Source organism: Pagrus major, chromosome 15 (genome assembly GCF_040436345.1).
Source record: "Pagrus major chromosome 15, Pma_NU_1.0".
Taxonomy (NCBI): domain Eukaryota; kingdom Metazoa; phylum Chordata; class Actinopteri; order Spariformes; family Sparidae; genus Pagrus; species Pagrus major.
The window spans coordinates 22207030-22226859 of NC_133229.1; the positions used below are offsets into that span (position 1 = coordinate 22207030).

General features: G+C 39.5%; 1 protein-coding gene across 1 annotated transcript in view; it reads left to right on the forward strand.

Moving 5' to 3' along the window:
• ryr2b (ryanodine receptor 2b (cardiac)) overlaps positions 1–19830 on the forward strand; it is a 67455-nt gene that overhangs the window by 12077 nt on the left and 35548 nt on the right. The window contains exons 18-52 of the mRNA XM_073481742.1: positions 173–414; positions 1882–2074; positions 2317–2536; positions 2765–2869; positions 3059–3162; positions 3303–3386; positions 3479–3638; positions 4203–4350; positions 4594–4802; positions 5480–5654; positions 5805–6013; positions 6210–6396; positions 6676–6808; positions 7153–7261; positions 7569–7729; positions 7987–8146; positions 8336–8422; positions 8667–8893; positions 9137–9350; positions 9459–10058; positions 10147–10347; positions 11201–11306; positions 11439–11579; positions 11813–12089; positions 12249–12363; positions 12618–12750; positions 13219–13322; positions 14469–14604; positions 15375–15561; positions 16155–16263; positions 17707–17827; positions 17993–18162; positions 18666–18886; positions 19450–19540; positions 19649–19789. Coding sequence (XP_073337843.1) covers positions 173–414; positions 1882–2074; positions 2317–2536; positions 2765–2869; positions 3059–3162; positions 3303–3386; positions 3479–3638; positions 4203–4350; positions 4594–4802; positions 5480–5654; positions 5805–6013; positions 6210–6396; positions 6676–6808; positions 7153–7261; positions 7569–7729; positions 7987–8146; positions 8336–8422; positions 8667–8893; positions 9137–9350; positions 9459–10058; positions 10147–10347; positions 11201–11306; positions 11439–11579; positions 11813–12089; positions 12249–12363; positions 12618–12750; positions 13219–13322; positions 14469–14604; positions 15375–15561; positions 16155–16263; positions 17707–17827; positions 17993–18162; positions 18666–18886; positions 19450–19540; positions 19649–19789 — 5980 coding nt within the window. The remainder of the gene's footprint in view (positions 1–172; positions 415–1881; positions 2075–2316; positions 2537–2764; positions 2870–3058; positions 3163–3302; positions 3387–3478; positions 3639–4202; positions 4351–4593; positions 4803–5479; positions 5655–5804; positions 6014–6209; positions 6397–6675; positions 6809–7152; positions 7262–7568; positions 7730–7986; positions 8147–8335; positions 8423–8666; positions 8894–9136; positions 9351–9458; positions 10059–10146; positions 10348–11200; positions 11307–11438; positions 11580–11812; positions 12090–12248; positions 12364–12617; positions 12751–13218; positions 13323–14468; positions 14605–15374; positions 15562–16154; positions 16264–17706; positions 17828–17992; positions 18163–18665; positions 18887–19449; positions 19541–19648; positions 19790–19830) is intronic.

Sequence of the window (19830 nt, forward strand, 5' to 3'; positions counted from 1 at the left end):
AGAAAAAAGTCATTTATTTACACACTCCAATATAACATACCCCCTAATCTATCTTTGCAACTTCACAACATCTTTCACAAATGAGATGAAAGAGAGGCACCACTATCCATCACTGTCTTTTATTTGCCATTTTTACTGACTTTGGTTTGCTCTCCACATTCTTCCACCTCAGCATGAGACCAAACATCTTCTTGGCTATGGGGGAAGATTCAGCCCAGCATCGCAGGTGGTACTACGAGCTGGTTGTGGATCACATCGACTCCTTCCTCACATCTGAGCCCACACACCTGCGTGTTGGCTGGGCTTGTACTGAGGGCTACCAGCCCAGGCCCACAGGAGGTGAAGGCTGGGGGGGCAATGGAGTGGGAGACGACCTCTGTTCCTACAGCTTTGATGGGCTTCACCTCTGGTCAGGTGAGGATGAGATCAAACCAGAGTTTACAGTAGAAGTTTGGCGGGGGAGTAGCTCACTGAAATATGTTGGCATGTATAACAGCTTTTTGGTTCTTGTTTAGTTTTGTCAGTCTTTGTACTGACTCTTAAGAGTTTAATTTTCTAGATTTAAGAGTGCAAGATATCTAACAAAGAGTACAAATATACAGTAGACCAGCAGAAAGTATGAGCAAAGCAATCTAAACATACTGTACATTTACACACACACACACACACACACACACACACACAGAGTATACATGTGTTTTGCAGGATTGAATATAGGATGTCACATCTACAAGAAAGATTTATGACCCAGCATAGAGTGTTTATTTGTCCTCTGTAATCTTGAATTCCTTCACAAACTCAGGCGAAGAGACTGCATAGTAGACTTTAGGGACGTTTTAAAATCATTGCACAATAGAGTATATTGCACCACATACAAACATCGGCATCTAGAGATGGTAAAAATTTAGATTAAGAAATCTTTGTGCATTTAATTTGGTGCCATATATGGTTTATGTACCATGTCTAATTAAAAGGAACAATAAAGAAATTCAATAAACTAGATTTTATTTGCCTTTTTGGAAAGCCTGAAATCTCAGCAGCTATTGAAATAAAAGCAATAACTGCCACTGTTCAGCAACAGGTACCCAGAGAAAGCCAGTCATCTATTACTGCTTGTTACTTAAAGCCTACGAAGAGAGATATGGGGAGAGATTGCTATTAAACCAGCAGCATTTATCATAATAAATCCAGAAACTGTCCAGTCTCAGGTACTGCAACAACACTGAGTGCAACGGAAATTTATTCCTTTTTAGGAATTAAGAATTGATCTGATAATAAATAATGATGTACTTTTGTGTTATATCAATGATAGCCATGCGGTGGGCCCAGAAGCATGTTACAAAATTATATGTCGCTATAATCTAAGCCTAAGCCTTTTATAGCATGTTTTGAATGCCATAATTACACAGAAATGTGAACATTGTTTTGAAATGATATAAAACCATACAATTTATTTTAACTTATTTTAAAGCAACGTTCAGTGAGAGGATCACAGTGTTACATACTTGTTTACTTCAAGATACAGGTTTTCAACACATAACATTGTTATGAAGTAATGAGTTTTGTTTTTAGTTAGCACCTACATTACATCTGACAAAGTGTTACACACCTGGCATTTGGATTTATGACAGTAGTGTTGCACTCAGAAACTGTGGGGGCCGCCATTCACACAAATCCCAATTTCTACATAATGTTGCTTTAAGTTTTGGGGGTTTCATTGAATGGTATGGTATGTTTTCAGTCTTAGTATTGCCTTACTGCAGATAAAATGCTGTCTCATTTTGAGTTGAGGAGAAGTTGAGTAGAGGAGGAACTACTAACAAACAACAAAATAAAAGAAATCTGTACATGACTTTGAGGACTGTCTCTCCTGAATCTCAGGCGGTGTGGGCCGTAGAGTGAGCTCTCCCTTCCCTCACCTGCTGAAAGATGACGATGTGGTCAGCTGCTGCCTCGACCTCAGTGCTCTCTGCATCTCCTTCAGGGTCAATGGTCTGCCTGTGCAGGGCATGTTGGAGAACTTCGGTGCTGATGGCCTTCTTTATCCTGTGGTCAGCTTTTCTGCTGGAGTCAAGTCAGTAGTTGAGATCTGTTTTTGTTTAACTGTCTAACTGGTTAATTCTTGACTTAATATACTGTCCTTACTAATAAGTTTAATTTGTGTTTGAGTAGGCTGTCATTTTCCTATAGTAAAGTGTAATTATAAATGTTAAAGATAAGTCAAATGTTTACTGAAAAATCATTCTTATGTATTTTTGTCTCAGGTCACACTTCAATGCCAATAAATGCATTCCTTTTCTTTTTTCTGGAAATCAGGGTTCGTTTTCTGTTTGGAGGACGGCATGGAGAGTTTCGCTTCTTGCCTCCACCTGGTTTTGCTCCATGCTCTGACGCTCTGCTCCCGAGAGTCAAGCTGAAGGTAGAGCCATGTCAGAAATACATTTTGGATCATGGAGAAGGGAAACAAGAGCTCATTGGCCCCTTAGTACCTACCACTCCAGTGACCTTTACTCCCACACCAGTAGACATCAGCAAGGTAAAAATCTACATTTTCAAACAGATTTTATTTATAATTTTTACTTTTTAAAAATGTTTTAATTGCTAACATATTGCACAGGTAGTGATTTTTGATTTTGAAAAAGCATTATATTTAGTCCGATATATCTAATTGAATATATTGTTTAAAAAAATTGATTCTTTGTCTTGAAAGATACCATACCAATGTAGTGTTAGTACGTTTACCCTACTTGTATTACCATCATAGGTAGTATTGCCCCCACAACTTGAGGATATCCGAGAAAAAATGGCTGAGAATATCCATGAAGTCTGGGCAATGGACAAGATTGATCTTGGATGGACGTATGGACCTGTAAGAAAAGAGAAACCGCATTAATAATTCAATGACATTGAATAAATTGGATAAAGAATAGTTGTTATATCCCCTTGTCACATAGTATGTCGGAGAATAGTATCATCTAAAGCTTGACTTGAAACTTGTCTGTTCCAGCTCGCTTCAGTTTTACTTGCAGCATAAAAAATATCAGCTTTTGTCAAACAGGCCAGAGATGAAGTGAAGAAGCATGATCCCTGTCTGGTTGAGTTCTCCAAGCTGTCAGAGCAGGAGAGGAACCAGAATCTTCAGATGGCTCAGGACACCCTCCGGTGAGCAATAGTACAATAGACAGATAGAATATTATACTTGATTACTTTTGATTCATTTGTTGAACATGATACAAATAAATTACAAATAATTAGTGTCTGTCATCATGTTATTAAGATTAGCAAATGTTTTTCCTCTCGAGAACTCTCCTTGCCCTTGGTTTCCACATTGGTTTGACTGATGACCATGCTGAGGAGAGAGTCAAATACATGATACTTGCCACTAAGTATGTACATGTTGATTATTATGTTTAATTGCATTTTGTTTGGAGCCCCTGCACTTGATATGCCTTATTCCCTTTTTTATTTTCTTTCTCAGGTATGAGCAGCCCAGTGGTTACAGACCTGCCCCAGTAGACCTGAGCCACGTTTTTCTAACCACCGCCCACCAGGAAGTGGTGAACTTGCTGGCAGAAAATGATCACAATGTTTGGGCTAGAGAGCGGATCAAGCAGGGATGGACTCATGGAGGCCAACAGGTTTATGCTCTGTTCTGGATAAGTGCATTGGTCAGGCATTACTGAGGAGGAAGTGCTTGTGAACTAGGGATGCAAGTTTGGCATAAAATGTCAGAAATTGCCGAAAACTGTTTCCAAAGGCCAAGTTTCAAATGTCTTGTTTTGCCCACAACCCAAAGATATTCACTTGACTGTCATAGAGGACTAAACAAGAACAGAAAATATTCACAATTACGAATTTGGACAATAAAAAAAAAAAGATTGACTGAAAACAATTAATCAATTATCAAAATAGTTGGTGGTTCATTTAATAGCTAATCTATAAATCGACTGTTCATTGCTGCTCTAATTTAAACAAATAATCCTAATCCTATCAGTCATAGTATTGTATGTAGCCTTATTCAAACTTTTTAATTGTTTTCAGAAAGTATTAATAGAGTATATGAAAAAGTATTTTCTATACATTGTCTTTCAGTCACAACATGAAATGCACTTTGTAACAACATGCTCTGGCAGCACTAGCATTGATATTGCTTTCTTACAGATACAATTCCTCATTTTTGCTCTTTGCTTCTGTATTTTTAGGATGTGAAAGCGAAGCGGAGCCCATACCTCGTGCCCTACGGCCTTCTTGATGAAAGGACTAGGAGAGTGGGCAGGGAAAGTGTCAGAGAGGCTGTCTGTACCCTGCTGGCCTACGGTTATAGCCTGGAGCCCCTCAGCCAGGATCGGAGTATGTCTCAAATCATATCAATTATAGTTTAGTTTATTACACTTCTATTTATTGTAACCAGCCTAATGTAAATTCAATTAAGATAAGGCTCTGTTTCTTCTCTACTAAACTATATAAGTTGCATCATGTTACTGAATATTTACATTACTTCAAAAATGGTCAGTGTTGATACACCGATACACATTTGAATGCAAATCATATTTTGGCACATGACAATATTTGTTATGCTTCCTCGGTTTACAGCCACATTATCAAATCCATGTCTCTTCCCTGCTGAGAAGTGCAGAGTGTTCAGACCAGACAGGTCATATGCTGTAATCCGGGGGAAGTGGTACTTTGAATTTGAAGTAGTGACAGCAGGAAGTATGAGAGTGGGCTGGGCCCGACCAGGCTGTACCCCTGATAAAGACCTTGGCTCAGATGAACAGGCATATGTCTTTGATGGATTTGAGGTGAGATATACAACTTTGAGAAGTCTTAAAGAGGTGTTAATGTATCATTTTTATTAAACAGCAATAAGCCTCAATGTGTGAATTTTTTGAAGCTGTAATGTGGATTTTTTTCTTTTTGATAATAAAACTCATCTGTGTTGAAAAGGGGCTTCAAGTTCTTGCAGTTCTTAGACATTTCTTGATTTACTCTTACAGTGCTCAGAATTACGATATAACTCCATGAAATAACAAGTCAATGTGTTTTCGGCTGTGTGATCTGGAGGATGTTTTTTTTAGATCACACAGAGACATAAATGTGGCTTTATACTTATCTGTAAAATAACAAATCTTATGAGAGAAATAAAATTTCAGCATTTAAAAGTTCAACAGATTATGTAAGTCACGTATCAAGGCAATACCATCTGAATTCAACTTGGTGCTTAACCAACAACACGGCTGTTCACAATCACAGCAAAGCTGTAATTAAGATGTGTCGTGCTGATAAACAATGGGTGCAATCAAACACAGAGAAGCATTGTTATACTTGCCACTATGTAAAGAACATAGACAATGAGCAATGAGTCTGATGATCCTGTAAGCAGTGTTGGTTCCTTTACTTCATTCCCTGTTCTTATGTGAGGCTTCACACTTGTCTCTTTTTTCTTTCTAACTCCTCTTCTTCTTCCTGTTGCGTTCAGGCTCAGTGGTACCATCAGGGCGTCGAGCCCCTGGGATGTCCGTGGCAGAGAGGCGATGTGGTGGGTTGCTTGGTGGACATGGCTGAACGCACCATGATGGTCACGCTCAATGGAGAGGTGCTGTTTAATGACAGAGGATCAGAGCTGGCTGCCAAAGACTTTGATATCAAAGACGGTCTGAATGCTTTTTATTACATAGAATTGAGGACTAACTACTAAACTGAACAATGATATATCAATACATTGGATTTTAATTTGGCATTACAATCCCTTAATTAAAAAAATCCAACCTATATACTATCCGACTTTTCCCAATATTTCTCAGGCCTGTTGCCTGTGGTCAGTGTTGGGATGAATCAGGTGGGGAGGCTGAACTTGGGCTGCCAAGTGGACTCTCTTCAGTACTTCACTGTGTGTGGCCTGCAGGAGGGCTATCAACCATTTGCTGTAAACATGGCCAGAGACCCAGCCCTGTGGATGAGTTGGAGACAGCCTCAGTTTACCTCCATAATGCCAGATGATCACAACTTACAGGTTAGTTTAGCCATCTGTAGGCTTTATTATACCTGGTAACTTTGACATGATATGATATATGTATTTTCAGGCATGTAGTATGGTGCAGTACTTTGTACTGATTTCGTTACAGGCCTCTGTGGGACCCAGGGTTGCTTGTAGCAGTAGGTTAATTGACAACACCAAACCTGAGAACCTTGTTCAAATCTTATTCAAGGTCACGAGAGTCTGCGGCGCAACGGATTCAATATCCAGCCTGAGGGTCTCTCAGCGGGTGTTTGCACACCACGGTGGAGGCAGCGACATGTGCTTTTTCCGGCTCAGCATGCCCATCCAATGTGCTGCCATCCTCACTAGCCCTGTGGGGGGTGTGCTGCCAGTGGCCTCCAACTCTCTGTCTCCAGGTTTGGATGATACTTCATTATATCATTTCATACACAGTATGTATGTTAGCAACACAGAACTCAAGATGACTAACAAAGTACCACAATAAGGACTGAAAAATTACTGAGCTGTTACAAGATAAATACTGAGTGAAATAATTAGTATGTGAAATCTTGATAGGTGTTCTTTGCAGTTACCCACTATCCAGATTACTTACATTCTACCATTGCGACCTTGTTGAGTTGTTCTGCTTAAGCTCCCCAGGGCCCTGATGTAATTAATTCCCATTGTCCTTTTAGGAAGGAAGGAGCAGGAGGAGGTGGACTCTGACTTTGAAGTGCTGAGGAAGTCAGCCCACAGCTTTGGTGGCTCAAGAGATGAGCTCAACCACAAGGATCATAGTTCAGACAAAACATCAAGACTGAAACAACGGTATGTATTAGAAAAAAAAAATTTGGGATAATATGTCATGAAATGCATATCATTTGGAATATAAAAGTGTAAACACAAAAGTGTGAACATTTGGGTCATCAATGACTATTTAAGTTGGAAAATCATGTACCAGTTATTTAGAAACTACTTTCTCAATATTTGTCTGCCAGTATTGGTCTAAAATGACAAGAGCATGAAGCATGAAGATTTTCAAAATGAAATGATCGAAAATGGAAGAAATAAAGATGTTAAAGTAAACCAGCTTGCTGTCTCACCACAGTCTCAAACAATCTGATGAGTTGATTGAGCTATGTACAAATTAAAGTGTATTTCTATTCTTAAAGGTTCATGCTGAAGAGGACTAAACCAGGTCTTGTTAGCAGCAACTCATCTGCAAGACTTCTAGAAGATGTCGTAGTTGACAAAGATAACCACCTTATCCAGGGCTCCAGAGTAAGGCTCTTATTTTCTCATCATTTCATTAAGAGATAACCACAGAACATAAAAAAACAACACTAATAGGAAAACCAAATATTTTTTACTGGTATGTCTACATTTTTTAAATAATAACAGAAAAGACATAATATATTTGGACACTATGCTGCCTCAGGGTGAAATAAATTTAAACAAATTGCACTGCAGGGCTTATGCACATGGCTAATGCCTCAGCTCTTTGCTGGTTGATGCAATTATCAGCCATAATAAAAAATGTGGAAATGCAAATACCAAACGGTAACACCATCTGACCTCTGTGTTTCAGTATCATTACTCAGTGAGGGTTCTTCCAGGCCAGGAGCCGTTCAATGTGTGGGTAGGCTGGGTGACCACTGACTTTCATCAACATGACATGACTTTTGACACAGACAACGTTCACACTGTGACTGTCACCCTCGGAGATGAAAGTGGCAAAGTTCAGGAAAGGTCAGTATACACCAAGACAGTTAAAATGTTCGTATGCATGACTTTTAAATACTAAATGCAGTACAATATTTTGTTGATTCTGGTAATGATAATTTATCTGACACCATAATTGCAGACCTTGTTATAAAATTCTATTTACTGCACTCATAACTATACTTGTGAAAATGATTCTATTGTCTCTTAAAATCACTTGTGCATCTTTCAGTTCTCATGACAAATTATCAGACAATTAAATATATCCCTATCCTTTTTCACAGTGTGAAGCGGTGCAACTGTTACATGGTGTGTGCTGGAGAGGCAACAGGCCTGTCTCAGAGCCGGAGAAGTTCAGGGCTAGAAATTGGCTGCTTAATCGACACAGCCACTGGGCTGCTCACCTTCACCTCCAGTGGAGTGGAGATGGCCAACTTCTGCCAAGTAAGTCACACAGGAATTTATTCATGATTTGTTCATGCTAATCTGTATTTTTTCTTCTCTATTCTGTATTTTTTGTTAAAAGTAATGCATTTATATGAATTTTAATTTAATATACTATACATCAAGCCTCATTGAGTTGTGTATGCTATGCTTGGGAGAATAATTTTTCTTTCTCCCACCACTTATCAGGTGGAAGCCAGTACAAAGCTGTTTCCTGCTGTTTTTGTGAAGCCTACAACCAGCAACATGTTTCAGTTTGAAGTGGGAAACATAAAGGTAGAGGAACTTATAATTAATCCCGTCAAAGACATTAGAAGAACCTTCGGTTTTTCATACTTGTCTGCTTGTCAGCATGATATAATTTAGAACTTTGGAAAAATTGTTGTTGACGAATTGGATCAGTAATTAATTAGGTTGCAGCTTGGAAAGTTAGCGAGCCATTCAGTGTTGAGAAGTTTCTGCTGGATGAGATAATAAATCTGTAATGTTGTTTCCTGCATATGTTTTCCTCTCCTTCCAGAATGTGATGCCACTGTCAGCAGGCTTGCTTCGCAGCCAAAGAAGGAATGCCACTCCTCAGTGTCCTCCAAGGTTTCAAGTCCAGTATCTCAGTGAGTTTTCGTGGACCAGAGTACCAGACTGTGCATTAAAGGTGACAGTGGATCGGCCAGATGAGCGCCATGGATGGAGAGTCCAGTGCTCTGAGCCCTTGCTAGTCATGACCCTTCAGATCCCTGATGAAAACAGGTTAATGAGCTGGAATAAATATATGTTTTTGGACATGGGCTTGCAGATTTAAGTGCACAGGAATTGATGCAAGTGTTGTTAATAACACTGCTTTCTACCACATGTTTCCTGCTCCTCTATGATCTGCAAGCACAAGGCATTGCACATTGTTTTGTGTATAACATCATTCTGACCTTTTTTAATTTGATCTTGACCAAGCAACAGCGCTGAAATTGTCTTTTCTTTTTGATTACACACGACTAGGTGTGTTGACATTTTGGAGCTGTCGGAACTTGATGACCTCTTGACTTTTCATCACCGCACTCTCCTCCTCTACTGCTCTTTATGTGCCCTTGGAAACACCAGAGTTTGCCATGCCCTTTGCAGTCACGTAGACCAGTCCCAGCTCCTTCATGCCATTCAGAATCCCCACCTCCCTGGCCCACTCCGCTCTGCATTTTACCAGCTGCTTATTAAGGTGATTGCCTGTTGGAGTTCATGTTTTTTTTAGGTAACATTAATCAACACCAGGATGTGGAAACATTGGTATTTGAGGAGTAAAAAAATGAATATTCTTGTTTTTTAGGTTCACCTCAGCAGCCATGCCACTGCATGTCTGAAGATGAACCACGAATACATCGTGCCTATGACTGATCAGACCAGAGAAATTACCCTTTTTCCCAGCCCTTCTAATGATGTAAATGGGGGCAATGGTATTCCCAGCACTAGTCTTAGCACATCCCTTAAACCACGGATGCATTTCTCATCTCCTTGTTTTGTCAGGAGTGATGGGATAGAAGGAGACTGTGCAGTTGAAACAGCCAGCACTGACAGCCCAGAAATCCCTCTGGACATATTGAAGAACCTGACTGTGGAGATGCTGACAACTGGAGTATGGGCTGTGAGTCAGGGTGTGAGAGATCCTGTAGGAGGCAGCATTGAGCTGCTGCTGGTTCCTCTAATTAGGCTGTTCTACACCCTGCTGGTTATGGGGGTATTTAGGGATGAGGATCTCGGAAAAGTTCTGAGCCTGATAGAGCCGAGAGTCTTCTGTACGGATCCTGAAACCCCAGAAGAGGAAACTAGTGATGATGAAAAAGAATGGAAAGGAGGCAACAAAGAAGGAGATGACACCCCGAAACAAGCACTTCTTCAAATGAAGCTTCCAGAAGCAGTCAAACTTGAGGTAAAAAAACCCATCAGATTTCTTTGATGTTTGTAATTTTCTTTAAAATTAATCATTAAATAAGATTTTAAAACATTTTTCTCTCCAGCTCTGCCATCTGCTGTCTTACCTGTGTGATTGTCAGATGCGCCACAGGGTCGAAGCTGTGGCAGCCTTCTCTGACAGCTTTGTGCATCAGCTGCAGGAGAACCAACGCTTTCGCTACAACCAAGTCATGCAAGCACTCAACATGTCAGCCGCTCTTACTGCCCGCAAAACGAAGGAGTTCCGCTCACCTCCACAGGAGCAGGTTGAATGGGCTGAGTTTAAATTATGGTGTTATATTCTTATAAGCAGTTGCTAATATTACAGTGTTTCCCACACGTAAACTTTACTTGAGTGGGCTAACCAGGTGCACGAATGGCAGAATTTTTTGAAGTTTTTTACTTTTATTTTTTTATCCATCTGAGAGAACTACTCCATCTGCTATCTCGTAACTGGTTGACATTCTGCTCTCAATCTACATCTACGTCCGTCCTGTAATCGCACTGATTGTGAGGCAACCTCTCCTATTTAATGTTGGCCTACCTATGCTGTTAATTCGTACCAACTTGTAAGTGCACCCGATTGTGGCACTATCATTCGGTACCACATTGGTTTCCATGGTTTCAATATGCTACATAATTTACCATAAGCTTCCATGTGGCTCAGCTGCTGTTGTGAAAAGGAAATCAGGGGTTAAAAATATCCCAAATGGGAGTTGTGTTTTTTGGGTGACTTTATAAAACATACTGCTGACAAAGAAAGTCAATTGAGCAGTCACAAATTGGGAGAGAGAAACAGAAAGGTGAGGCAAGCCAGTGTGTGTGCGGTAAGGTGGAAAATACTTTGTAGGCAAATTTTAAAAGCAATCCTGAAAAAGATAGTCGATTTTTGTGGATCATTCTCAGGTCACCAAATACCGTCGCTTTGCCCCCCACAGCCACAGGTACACGGCCTTTCTGTGGGAGACACTGGAAGCTAGGAAGATTAAGAGATGCGGTTTCTGCTATATTCCTGCTGTGCACTCTAAAATACATAAATAAATGCATGGTTCATAATATGACTGTGGCTTTTCTTCGAAATGTGTCTGTACTCTTGTGTGATCTATGACCTGTCTGTAGATCAACATGCTGCTGAACTTCAAAGAGGATGACCTGACCTGTCCATGTCCAATGGAAATCCAACAGCTTCTTCAAGACTTCCATCATCTCCTCAGCACACATTGTGGTTGGAGCCGTGTTTATCTTTGAATGATTCATTAATAATCTTCACTGAGCCAGGAAACCTTTAAAAAAGCTTTAAGCAGGCACTAACCATAATTGCCACTTTGGAAATCTCATCTTTTTTGGTGTTGTGCAGGAATTGAATTGGACAGTGACACAGAGGATGAAGAGGATGCTGAGATGTCTCTGAAAAGTCGACTTCTCAGTCTAGTGGTGAGAGTCATCGGACTGAAGAAGAAACCAATAGAAGTGGAGGAGAGCAGACCTCAGAGTGCCAGTAAGTGCACCTATATTGTCAAAGCCTGTCCTCTCAACATTTATGATACTATGCTCTCCAAAGCGATTGCATTTTATCACTCTTTCATGCCCTATTAACTTACCTTTGTTATAGTATCATGCATCATTTTTTGGTTCAGGATTAATACCATATGAAACATCACCTTGGTTGCTATAAGAGAGGAGTTTAAAGAAGAAGCAACAGCAGGTAACTTCTAATTCATATTTCACCAGAGTCCCTCAAACAGCTGATCTCTGAGACGATGGTACACTGGGCTCAAGAGACCGAAATAAAGGACCCTGTACTGGTTCGGGCCATCTTCTCATTGCTGCACCGCCAGTATCAGGGCCTTGGGGGACAAATGGCTGGAGCTCTCTGCAGAGCCTATACAATCAGCCAGGCTTCAGTAGAGGACACCATGGCTCTCCTGTCCTCCCTGAGCCAAATCCGCTCCCTCCTTAGTGTCCGCATGGGGAAAGAAGAGGAGAGGCTGATGATCAGAAAACTAGGGTAGGGGGAGATTTGCTTCTATTGACACCTCATGATTATTGTGATCTTGTTTATCTATTTGTATTGGATAATTTCTAACACATAGGCATCAATATATCATCTGTAGTATGAAAAGTCATCATACATCCACTTTTCTAATTTGCACTGTTTAATGTACAGAGACATCATGAATAACAAGGTTTTCTACCAGCACCCCAACCTAATGAGGGCATTGGGGATGCATGAGACCGTGATGGAGGTGATGGTCAATGTTCTAGGAGAAGGGGAATCAAAGGTGATGGATAAATTAAAATTCATAGTGATAATATGGACAAAATGTGTGTAATCAATGATGCAGGTCTTTTCATTAATTTGTTACTTGAAGTATTCCGTAAGGGTAATGGTTATAAAATGCCCAAGGTAAAATAATGTGTTCTAGCTGATGTGCATCATTAATAAGGCCATACTCCCTACACACAGGGTTAGCTATTTTGCACCATCTGCCTACTCACATATTCTTGTATCCATGATTTCATTTTCTTTTGATAGGAGATTTCCTTTCCCAAGATGGTGGCCAGCTGCTGTCGATTCCTGTGTTATTTTTGCCGCATCAGCCGTCACAATCAGGGCGCCCTGTTTGACCACCTCAGCTACCTGCTGGAAAACAGCAGTGTTGGTCTAGGTAAACCATATTCTCTCACTTTTATGTATACACAGTGTAGTGCAAAGTAACAGAAACTCTTGTAAAATGTACTGTAATGCATCACAATACAAAAACCCTTCATTACATTACAGAACTTGATTTGTCAAGCCTTTTTGAGACCATAGCTTATAGCGCTGTCTCAAGGATGGCATTCAATTTCAAACATTTAACACTGAAAGTTTCTTTAAAGTAGTTTCCAATGTATAGTACAGTCTACTGCAGGGCTGTTTTATTGAATGACACTGATATATGTTCACTTTGTCTGACCCTTTTACTCTTATTATCTTACACAAAGAAAATTGAGAAAATAGTTCTCTTTTGACTTGCTGTTGGTGTGAATTCAAAACCCCTGAAGGTGAAGGTGATAGAATCTTGTCCTCATGATAAGAAACCTCAATCGATGTTAATGAGAAGGTGTTCAAATTGTTTTATGCCTTTGTCCCTTAGCTTCACCGTCCATGCGTGGGGCCACTCCTCTGGATGTGGCAGCAGCCTCAGTTATGGATAATAACGAGCTGGCCTTAGCGCTGAGGGAACCTGACCTAGAGAAGGTGAGGCCTGCTGTGCTCTTCTCTGCAGTACTGCTGTTAATAGTATCCATTATGTCATGTATACATAGATACGTGCTGTACTCTGTAATCAACATACTTTGCCATCAGTAATTATTTTGCATTGGCACTCATCTGTTATTTGTGCTCAGGTGTTTGGTGGCACTTTTTCTCTCTGTGTGTATAATTTTCTCTCTGTTTACTCTCCACCACCCTCCTCCCATGCAGCGTGCAAATGCACTAATGCTATAAATTTAAGTAATTAACTATAAATCTTGGAGAAAGCAGTCTGTTCACATTTGAATAGCTTTATTTGTGTCAATAACGCTGCATATTTGACAAATATTAGTCAGGATGTAGGTGACATGCAGCAGCAGCTGTAGTGTCCATGACGCTTAATATATTGAGCAACTGCTTGCATGACTGCAACTAGTTACCTGAAATCAAAAGAGGGCAAAACCAACATAAAAGTGATCAGTTCAGTTTCTAAAGTAGGCAGAATGTTAGGTATGGCAAAAGAGGACGCAAATGCAAAACACCAAGACAGACAGGGGAAAACAAAAGGCACGCTTTAATAATGTACGCTGGTGTCGAAAAACCACAGGCTTAAATAAATGGGGATTAATTATCAAATGAAACACAGGTGAATAGGAAAAAAAATTGTGAAAAAGACAAAGACATGTAAAGCAAAACATGAGACGTGAGGAAAGAACCTACAAAATAAAACAGGAAATAAGTGAATTAAAACCCAAAAGACGACACAAATTGTTCGACATATGATATGTAACATTTCTGCATTAAAATGTACAAGAAATGACTAGACGTTTGTTATATATTTTGTCAAGATGTGTATTTACATTATCCTAAAAGGTTCCAAGAATGTTCAAACCCAAAAAAAGACTTGCGTAACATGAAAAAAAATGATTAATTACTTTTTCTATAAACATTTTGGCCTGATTCATTGTTTAACCAAGAAGAACACAAATCCCACATGTCTTCTGTTTCATTGTTTTGATCGAGAGACCCCTAGTGGCAGAGATTGCACACTCTGTGTTTAGGATTCAATAAAAATCTCTTTTCTGTCAACCATTTTTTGTACAGTAGCTACAATAGCCCAATATCTGTAAAACTAATATATCTGCTATTCAGGTGGTGCAGTACCTTGCTGGCTGTGGTCTCCAGAGCTGTGCTATGCTAGTGGCTAAAGGCTACCCTGACATTGGTTGGAACCCTGTGGAGGGCGAGCGTTACCTGGATTTTCTACGTTTTGCTGTCTTCTGTAATGGTAACCTTTTAGTTCTACTAATAAACACTTAGAGGAAATCATATGGTAGCTTAAATGGCAAAATATCAAAACACTAGTCTTTTCTATAGTTCTATAGGCGATTGCTATTCTGATGTCTCAGTCAGTTTATATAATTTAAAATGTACGTAGTTACATAAACTTAACTGTCCGCTTAAAGAAATTTGATTGGCTTAATTACATTATTGACAATTTGTCTTAGAGTAAGTCTTTATTTTTTGGCAGCCTTAATTTTTTAATTTTAAATTATTTGACCAACTGTATCATGCATTTATTTTTGTACACTTTTGACTTTAAGCCTGTTCAAGGCATTTATCCCTTCTCAGATATTTGCTACAGTGCTAGAACAGTAAGCAAACAAAGTTAAATAGACACAAGAGGCTGCATCATTTTATGCTCCCAATTAAGTAAGCTATTTGCAATAGAGGTAATTACTGCTCGTTTTTTTCCACTATTGATTTTTTTCTCTGTAGCAGTACCCAGAAGGCATCTGATCAAATTGCCCTTGAGCGTGTTGACAGTTCAGCCAAATGACGTTCCCTCTTTTCTATGCAGTCCATGAGCTGTATTAACCTGGGTATCATTATTCTATTGATCACCTTGGTGTGTTATTCTGATTATCAATTTCCTGTCCTATAAATTCAGAGTATCTCTGAGAGAAACAAACAGATGCTCTCCCATGCACACAATCTACAATTTCATCCAGCCCACTGGTGGTAAATCTTAATGTTCTGTACACTCCTGGACTGCAGGTGAGAGTGTAGAGGAGAATGCTTATGTGGTGTTGAGGTTGCTGATTCGCCGGCCCGAGTGCTTTGGCCCTGCCCTGCGTGGTGATGGAGGAAATGGTCTCCTAGCAGCCATGGAAGAAGCAATCAGGATTTCAGATGACCCTTCAATGGATGGACCTTGCATCAAGTACCAGTCCAACAGAACACTGTCAGTATTAGATGTTTTATTTTTGTCTCTTAACATCTTAGGAGCTAAATCAGGTATCAACAATTTGATGCTGCATTCAAAATAACTTTGATTCTGTAGTTTTGTAATTACACAAAGGCCAACCATGGAAAGCTGTCTAATGTACTAGTTTGAACTATGCGTTAAGACTATAAATAGCAAGTTTGGAAACAATTCGATAGTTTTAGTAGTTTGTACATTTCTCAGTATACAAAAACAATCAAAATATACACAAATGTTAAAAAGCATTGTATTGGATGTAAGCTTGTTCAGAACTGTTTTCATGTCCCCTAATCATCTACTGGCTGTAGCCTTATATTTGATACAGACATTTCCAAATTTACGAAAGACGCGGCCCAATTTGTAATTGGAAAATGTTCTAGGGCCCACCCAAACACTATTTGCCTAAAATATTTTTTATTTGATAAACCAAGCAATTCTGTGTGAGCGTGGGACTGAATGAAATGAAGTAATTTTCCCTCAGGCTTTTTTTGGAGCATTTCTTAGCAGCATCCTTAATTATTATTTTAAACTCATGACAAACTTGTGACCATTATGATTGTTTCCTGTAACAGAGATGTTGTCCAGGACAATGATGATGACCTCATTCACATGGGGCACGCCATCATGACCTTCTACTCAGCCCTTATCGACCTGCTGGGCCGCTGTGCTCCAGAGATGCATGTAAGTGTTTCCCCAGCCTTTAGCGACCATTTCGCATCAATATCCACTGATGCCTCAAACAATAACGCCTAATGGTGAAAGTCTGCAAACCGCTTTGTAAAGAATTAAACACAAAAGTAAAGTCAGTTTGTTGCTTTCACCTTTCCAAAGAACGTCCTTGTCCACATACTGTGTTTAAACATGAAATTGAAACATTAACTGTGACTGTTTGTTCATAAAATTCTTCAATACCAATGATCCCAGTATTCATCAGATTAAACTCTGCTACAATGAGACTTCTGGTTGCACCATACTGTATTTATATATACAGCACGTATTTGTTGAATATTGGATACACTATTTTCATTAAAGCGAAAAAAAATTAGTTTCAAACCCGGGGCTTATGTCTACATATTTTGGTTTGCAAATGACTAATTGGTACAAAACGTTTTGGGATTGGTCCAGTAGATTGCTCCAGCAGGCAGCTGCAACACAGGCTATTATGGCTGCAATGTAATCCTTGTGGGCACCTTTGTCTCTCAATGTCTGACAGAAGGTCATGTCGACTAAAAGTGCTTGTTTTTGCCACTGACAGGCTGAGATTGTTGTTCTAAGTGTCTGACAACATTAAGGAAAGGATTCAAACAGATGGACCTTTTTGTTAAACCAGAAACATCCGCTATGTCGTTCTTGCCAATTCCACCAGACTCCATTTACAGAAACAGTCATTTCATCACTGTAAAACATTTCATTCAGACTCGATGAAAACTAAATAAAACTCAATTTCAGCTGTTCCTACAATCACCAACTCTGATTTGATTGTGTTAGATGTGAAAATATTCTGGCTCTACACGCTTTTTTCCCCTACTGCTTCTCCAGTGTTCGCCCTTCCTCTCACGCCTTTGTCAATATTTTAACATCAAACGAGGTGAATTAGATGCTTAGAATTAGGTACTTATGCTGAGCGACTGTCAGCATAAGCACCTGATAAAAATTGGCTGTTATATGATGCCTCTTTTTGTCCTTTGACAGTGGCTTTGAAGTGCAAAGTCAAACAAGGCAAGGTATCGTTTTGTGTTGCATCTTTCAAACACAAAGTCATTTAAAATGTGGTTGACAGGAATCATCACAATTCATTGAAACCATTAAAAGATGATGAAAAAGTAAATGAAACTTTAAAAAGAAAATAAGATTCAAAGAAAGTGTGAACAGAACCACAACATTTGCAGGGAACAAACAGAAACAGAAAATAAATCAACAAAACAGTCCCTGCTCAGTTTCTGCCACTCAATATTAGGATGATGTCCTAAATATTTTATAGAATCTGTGTGCTTGTAAGAAACAATATAATACAGTATATGTTTATAACTGTATGTCTTTGTCAGTTGTATTTGTTACTGTATAAGCAGTCTAAGTTGTAAATGACTGACCAATAACAGTGTTTTGTTCTGAATTTTTATCCAGTTGATTCTAGGAGGCAAAGGAGAAGCTATCCGCATCAGAGCCATTCTGAGGTCACTCATCCCCATTCAGGATCTTGAAGGAGTCATCAGCATCTCTTTTCAAATCCCTGCAGTGTCTAAAGGTGAAATGATCTTACATTACTACAATAAATCCAACTTGCAATAAGCCATTATACAGAAACCTGGCTTGCCTATTGAAAAATGATTATGTGACAATGGTTTGATGAGAGGGATAGACACAGAGTGTTGGTCATTTTATCTAATGTATTTTTCATTTGTTTGTCCAGATGGTCTGCTGGTTGAGCCCGACCTATCCACAGTGTTCTGCCCTGACCACAAGGCAGCTATGGTTCTGTTCTTGGACAGGGTTTATGGCATCGAGAGCCAGAGTTTTCTTCTCCACCTGCTGGAAGTGGGCTTTCTTCCTGACCTTCAGGCAGCTGTCTCTCTTGACACTGTGAGCAGAGATAATTGAATTTAGTTGCCCTGTTAACCTGCTTGACAAATCCAGTGTAACACTGTAAGAGTGACCTGTGACTTCGTATTAGTTCAAGCAGCACCTTGTCCCCAATGAAAAATATCCCTCTCTTTCTCCCCCAACTCTAGCATTGACTGTACTAAATCCTAACATTACTGTGACTGTTGAAGAATCCTGTTAAACATGACCTGATTGATTGAACAACACTGGCTTACGTAATAGTTTGTCGTCTTAATGCAATGCATGAAACGTTATAGTATGCATCACTCCTAATAAAAGTAAACATCAGTTTTTAACATTCATTTGTAATAGGCTTGTTGTGATCTGCAGCTAAATCTAAAAAATAATTCAATTGTCATTTGTTTTGATCCCTCTTGTATCCGAGGAAACATTTCTGCTTGCTGGTCCCTTATTGTCTGTTTAGTTCCACTAAGTTATTTGGACTCAGTGTAAGTGCACTCCTCTTCGCTTTTTCATTACAGGCCGACTTAGGATCCACTGATATGGCCCTGGCCCTCAACAGATACTTGTGTACAACTGTACTTCCCCTGCTCACCAAATGTTCAGCTCTCTTCTGTGCTTTGGAGGACCATGCGTCGCTGGTGGATTCTCTCATCCAGGCAATCTACAGCCTCTCCAGAGCTCTAAGCTTGACAAAAGCTCAGAGAGACACTATTGAAGATTGTTTGTTGGCTGTGTGCAGGTACGGTTTTAGCTGGTATGATGAAGCATCCACCAGAGTTATTGTTCTGTCTCCACTCGGTTATTATTGGCAAGATTTGTTGCTGACTTCTGCGGATAGGATATTGATTTTCAGCAAGTTGTTAATAGATAAAAAATGTTTTGGTTCACTGTTATTTTTGGTACCTGCCTCTCCCCTTTGCTATTTTTAATTTATGAATTATTGCACCATTTACTTTCAATATCCACTAAACTCACTGTCTCTTTGCTGTTTGACCAAATCACATGTAAAGAAGAGAAATGAGAAACAATTGTTAAAAAAAGGCAGACACATCAGCGCAATCCTAATTCCACTCATTATATTTAATGATTCACTTTCAAGCCTGTTTTGCCCAATTGAGATATAATTTGCCAAATTCAATTAAATGTTAAATTAATCAACATCTTCCCCTTGGCATCTTCTCAATTTCATGTGTCATTCTTCGGAGACATGATAATCAGTCATCGCATCACTTATTGTGCGAGTGTGTGTTTATGGTGTGTGGCTGCTAATGTGACTAATTCTGCACTCATCGGTGTCCTCAGTATACTCCAACCATCTATGATGCAGCCTCTTCTTCGACGTCTTGTCTTCGATGTTCCCCATCTCACAGAGAACAGCAAGATGCCACTAAAGGTGGAAACACAACTTGATTTTTTTTTTTACAGTATATGTGGAAAATATATTAATACACCAAATGAAATGATTAATCTTATTGACTGTGATCAATATTTCATCTACCAGCTCTTGACCAGTCACTATGAGGAGAGGTGGAAGTACTACTCATTAACTGGAGGGCAGGGTGACCAGGGTTTGGCCTCTGAAGAGGAGCTCCACCTGTCTAGAAAGTTGTTCTGGGGTGTGTTTAACGCATTGGCAACAAAGGTAAACCATATTGAATACCTGTGTCTATCTTAAAATCCTAT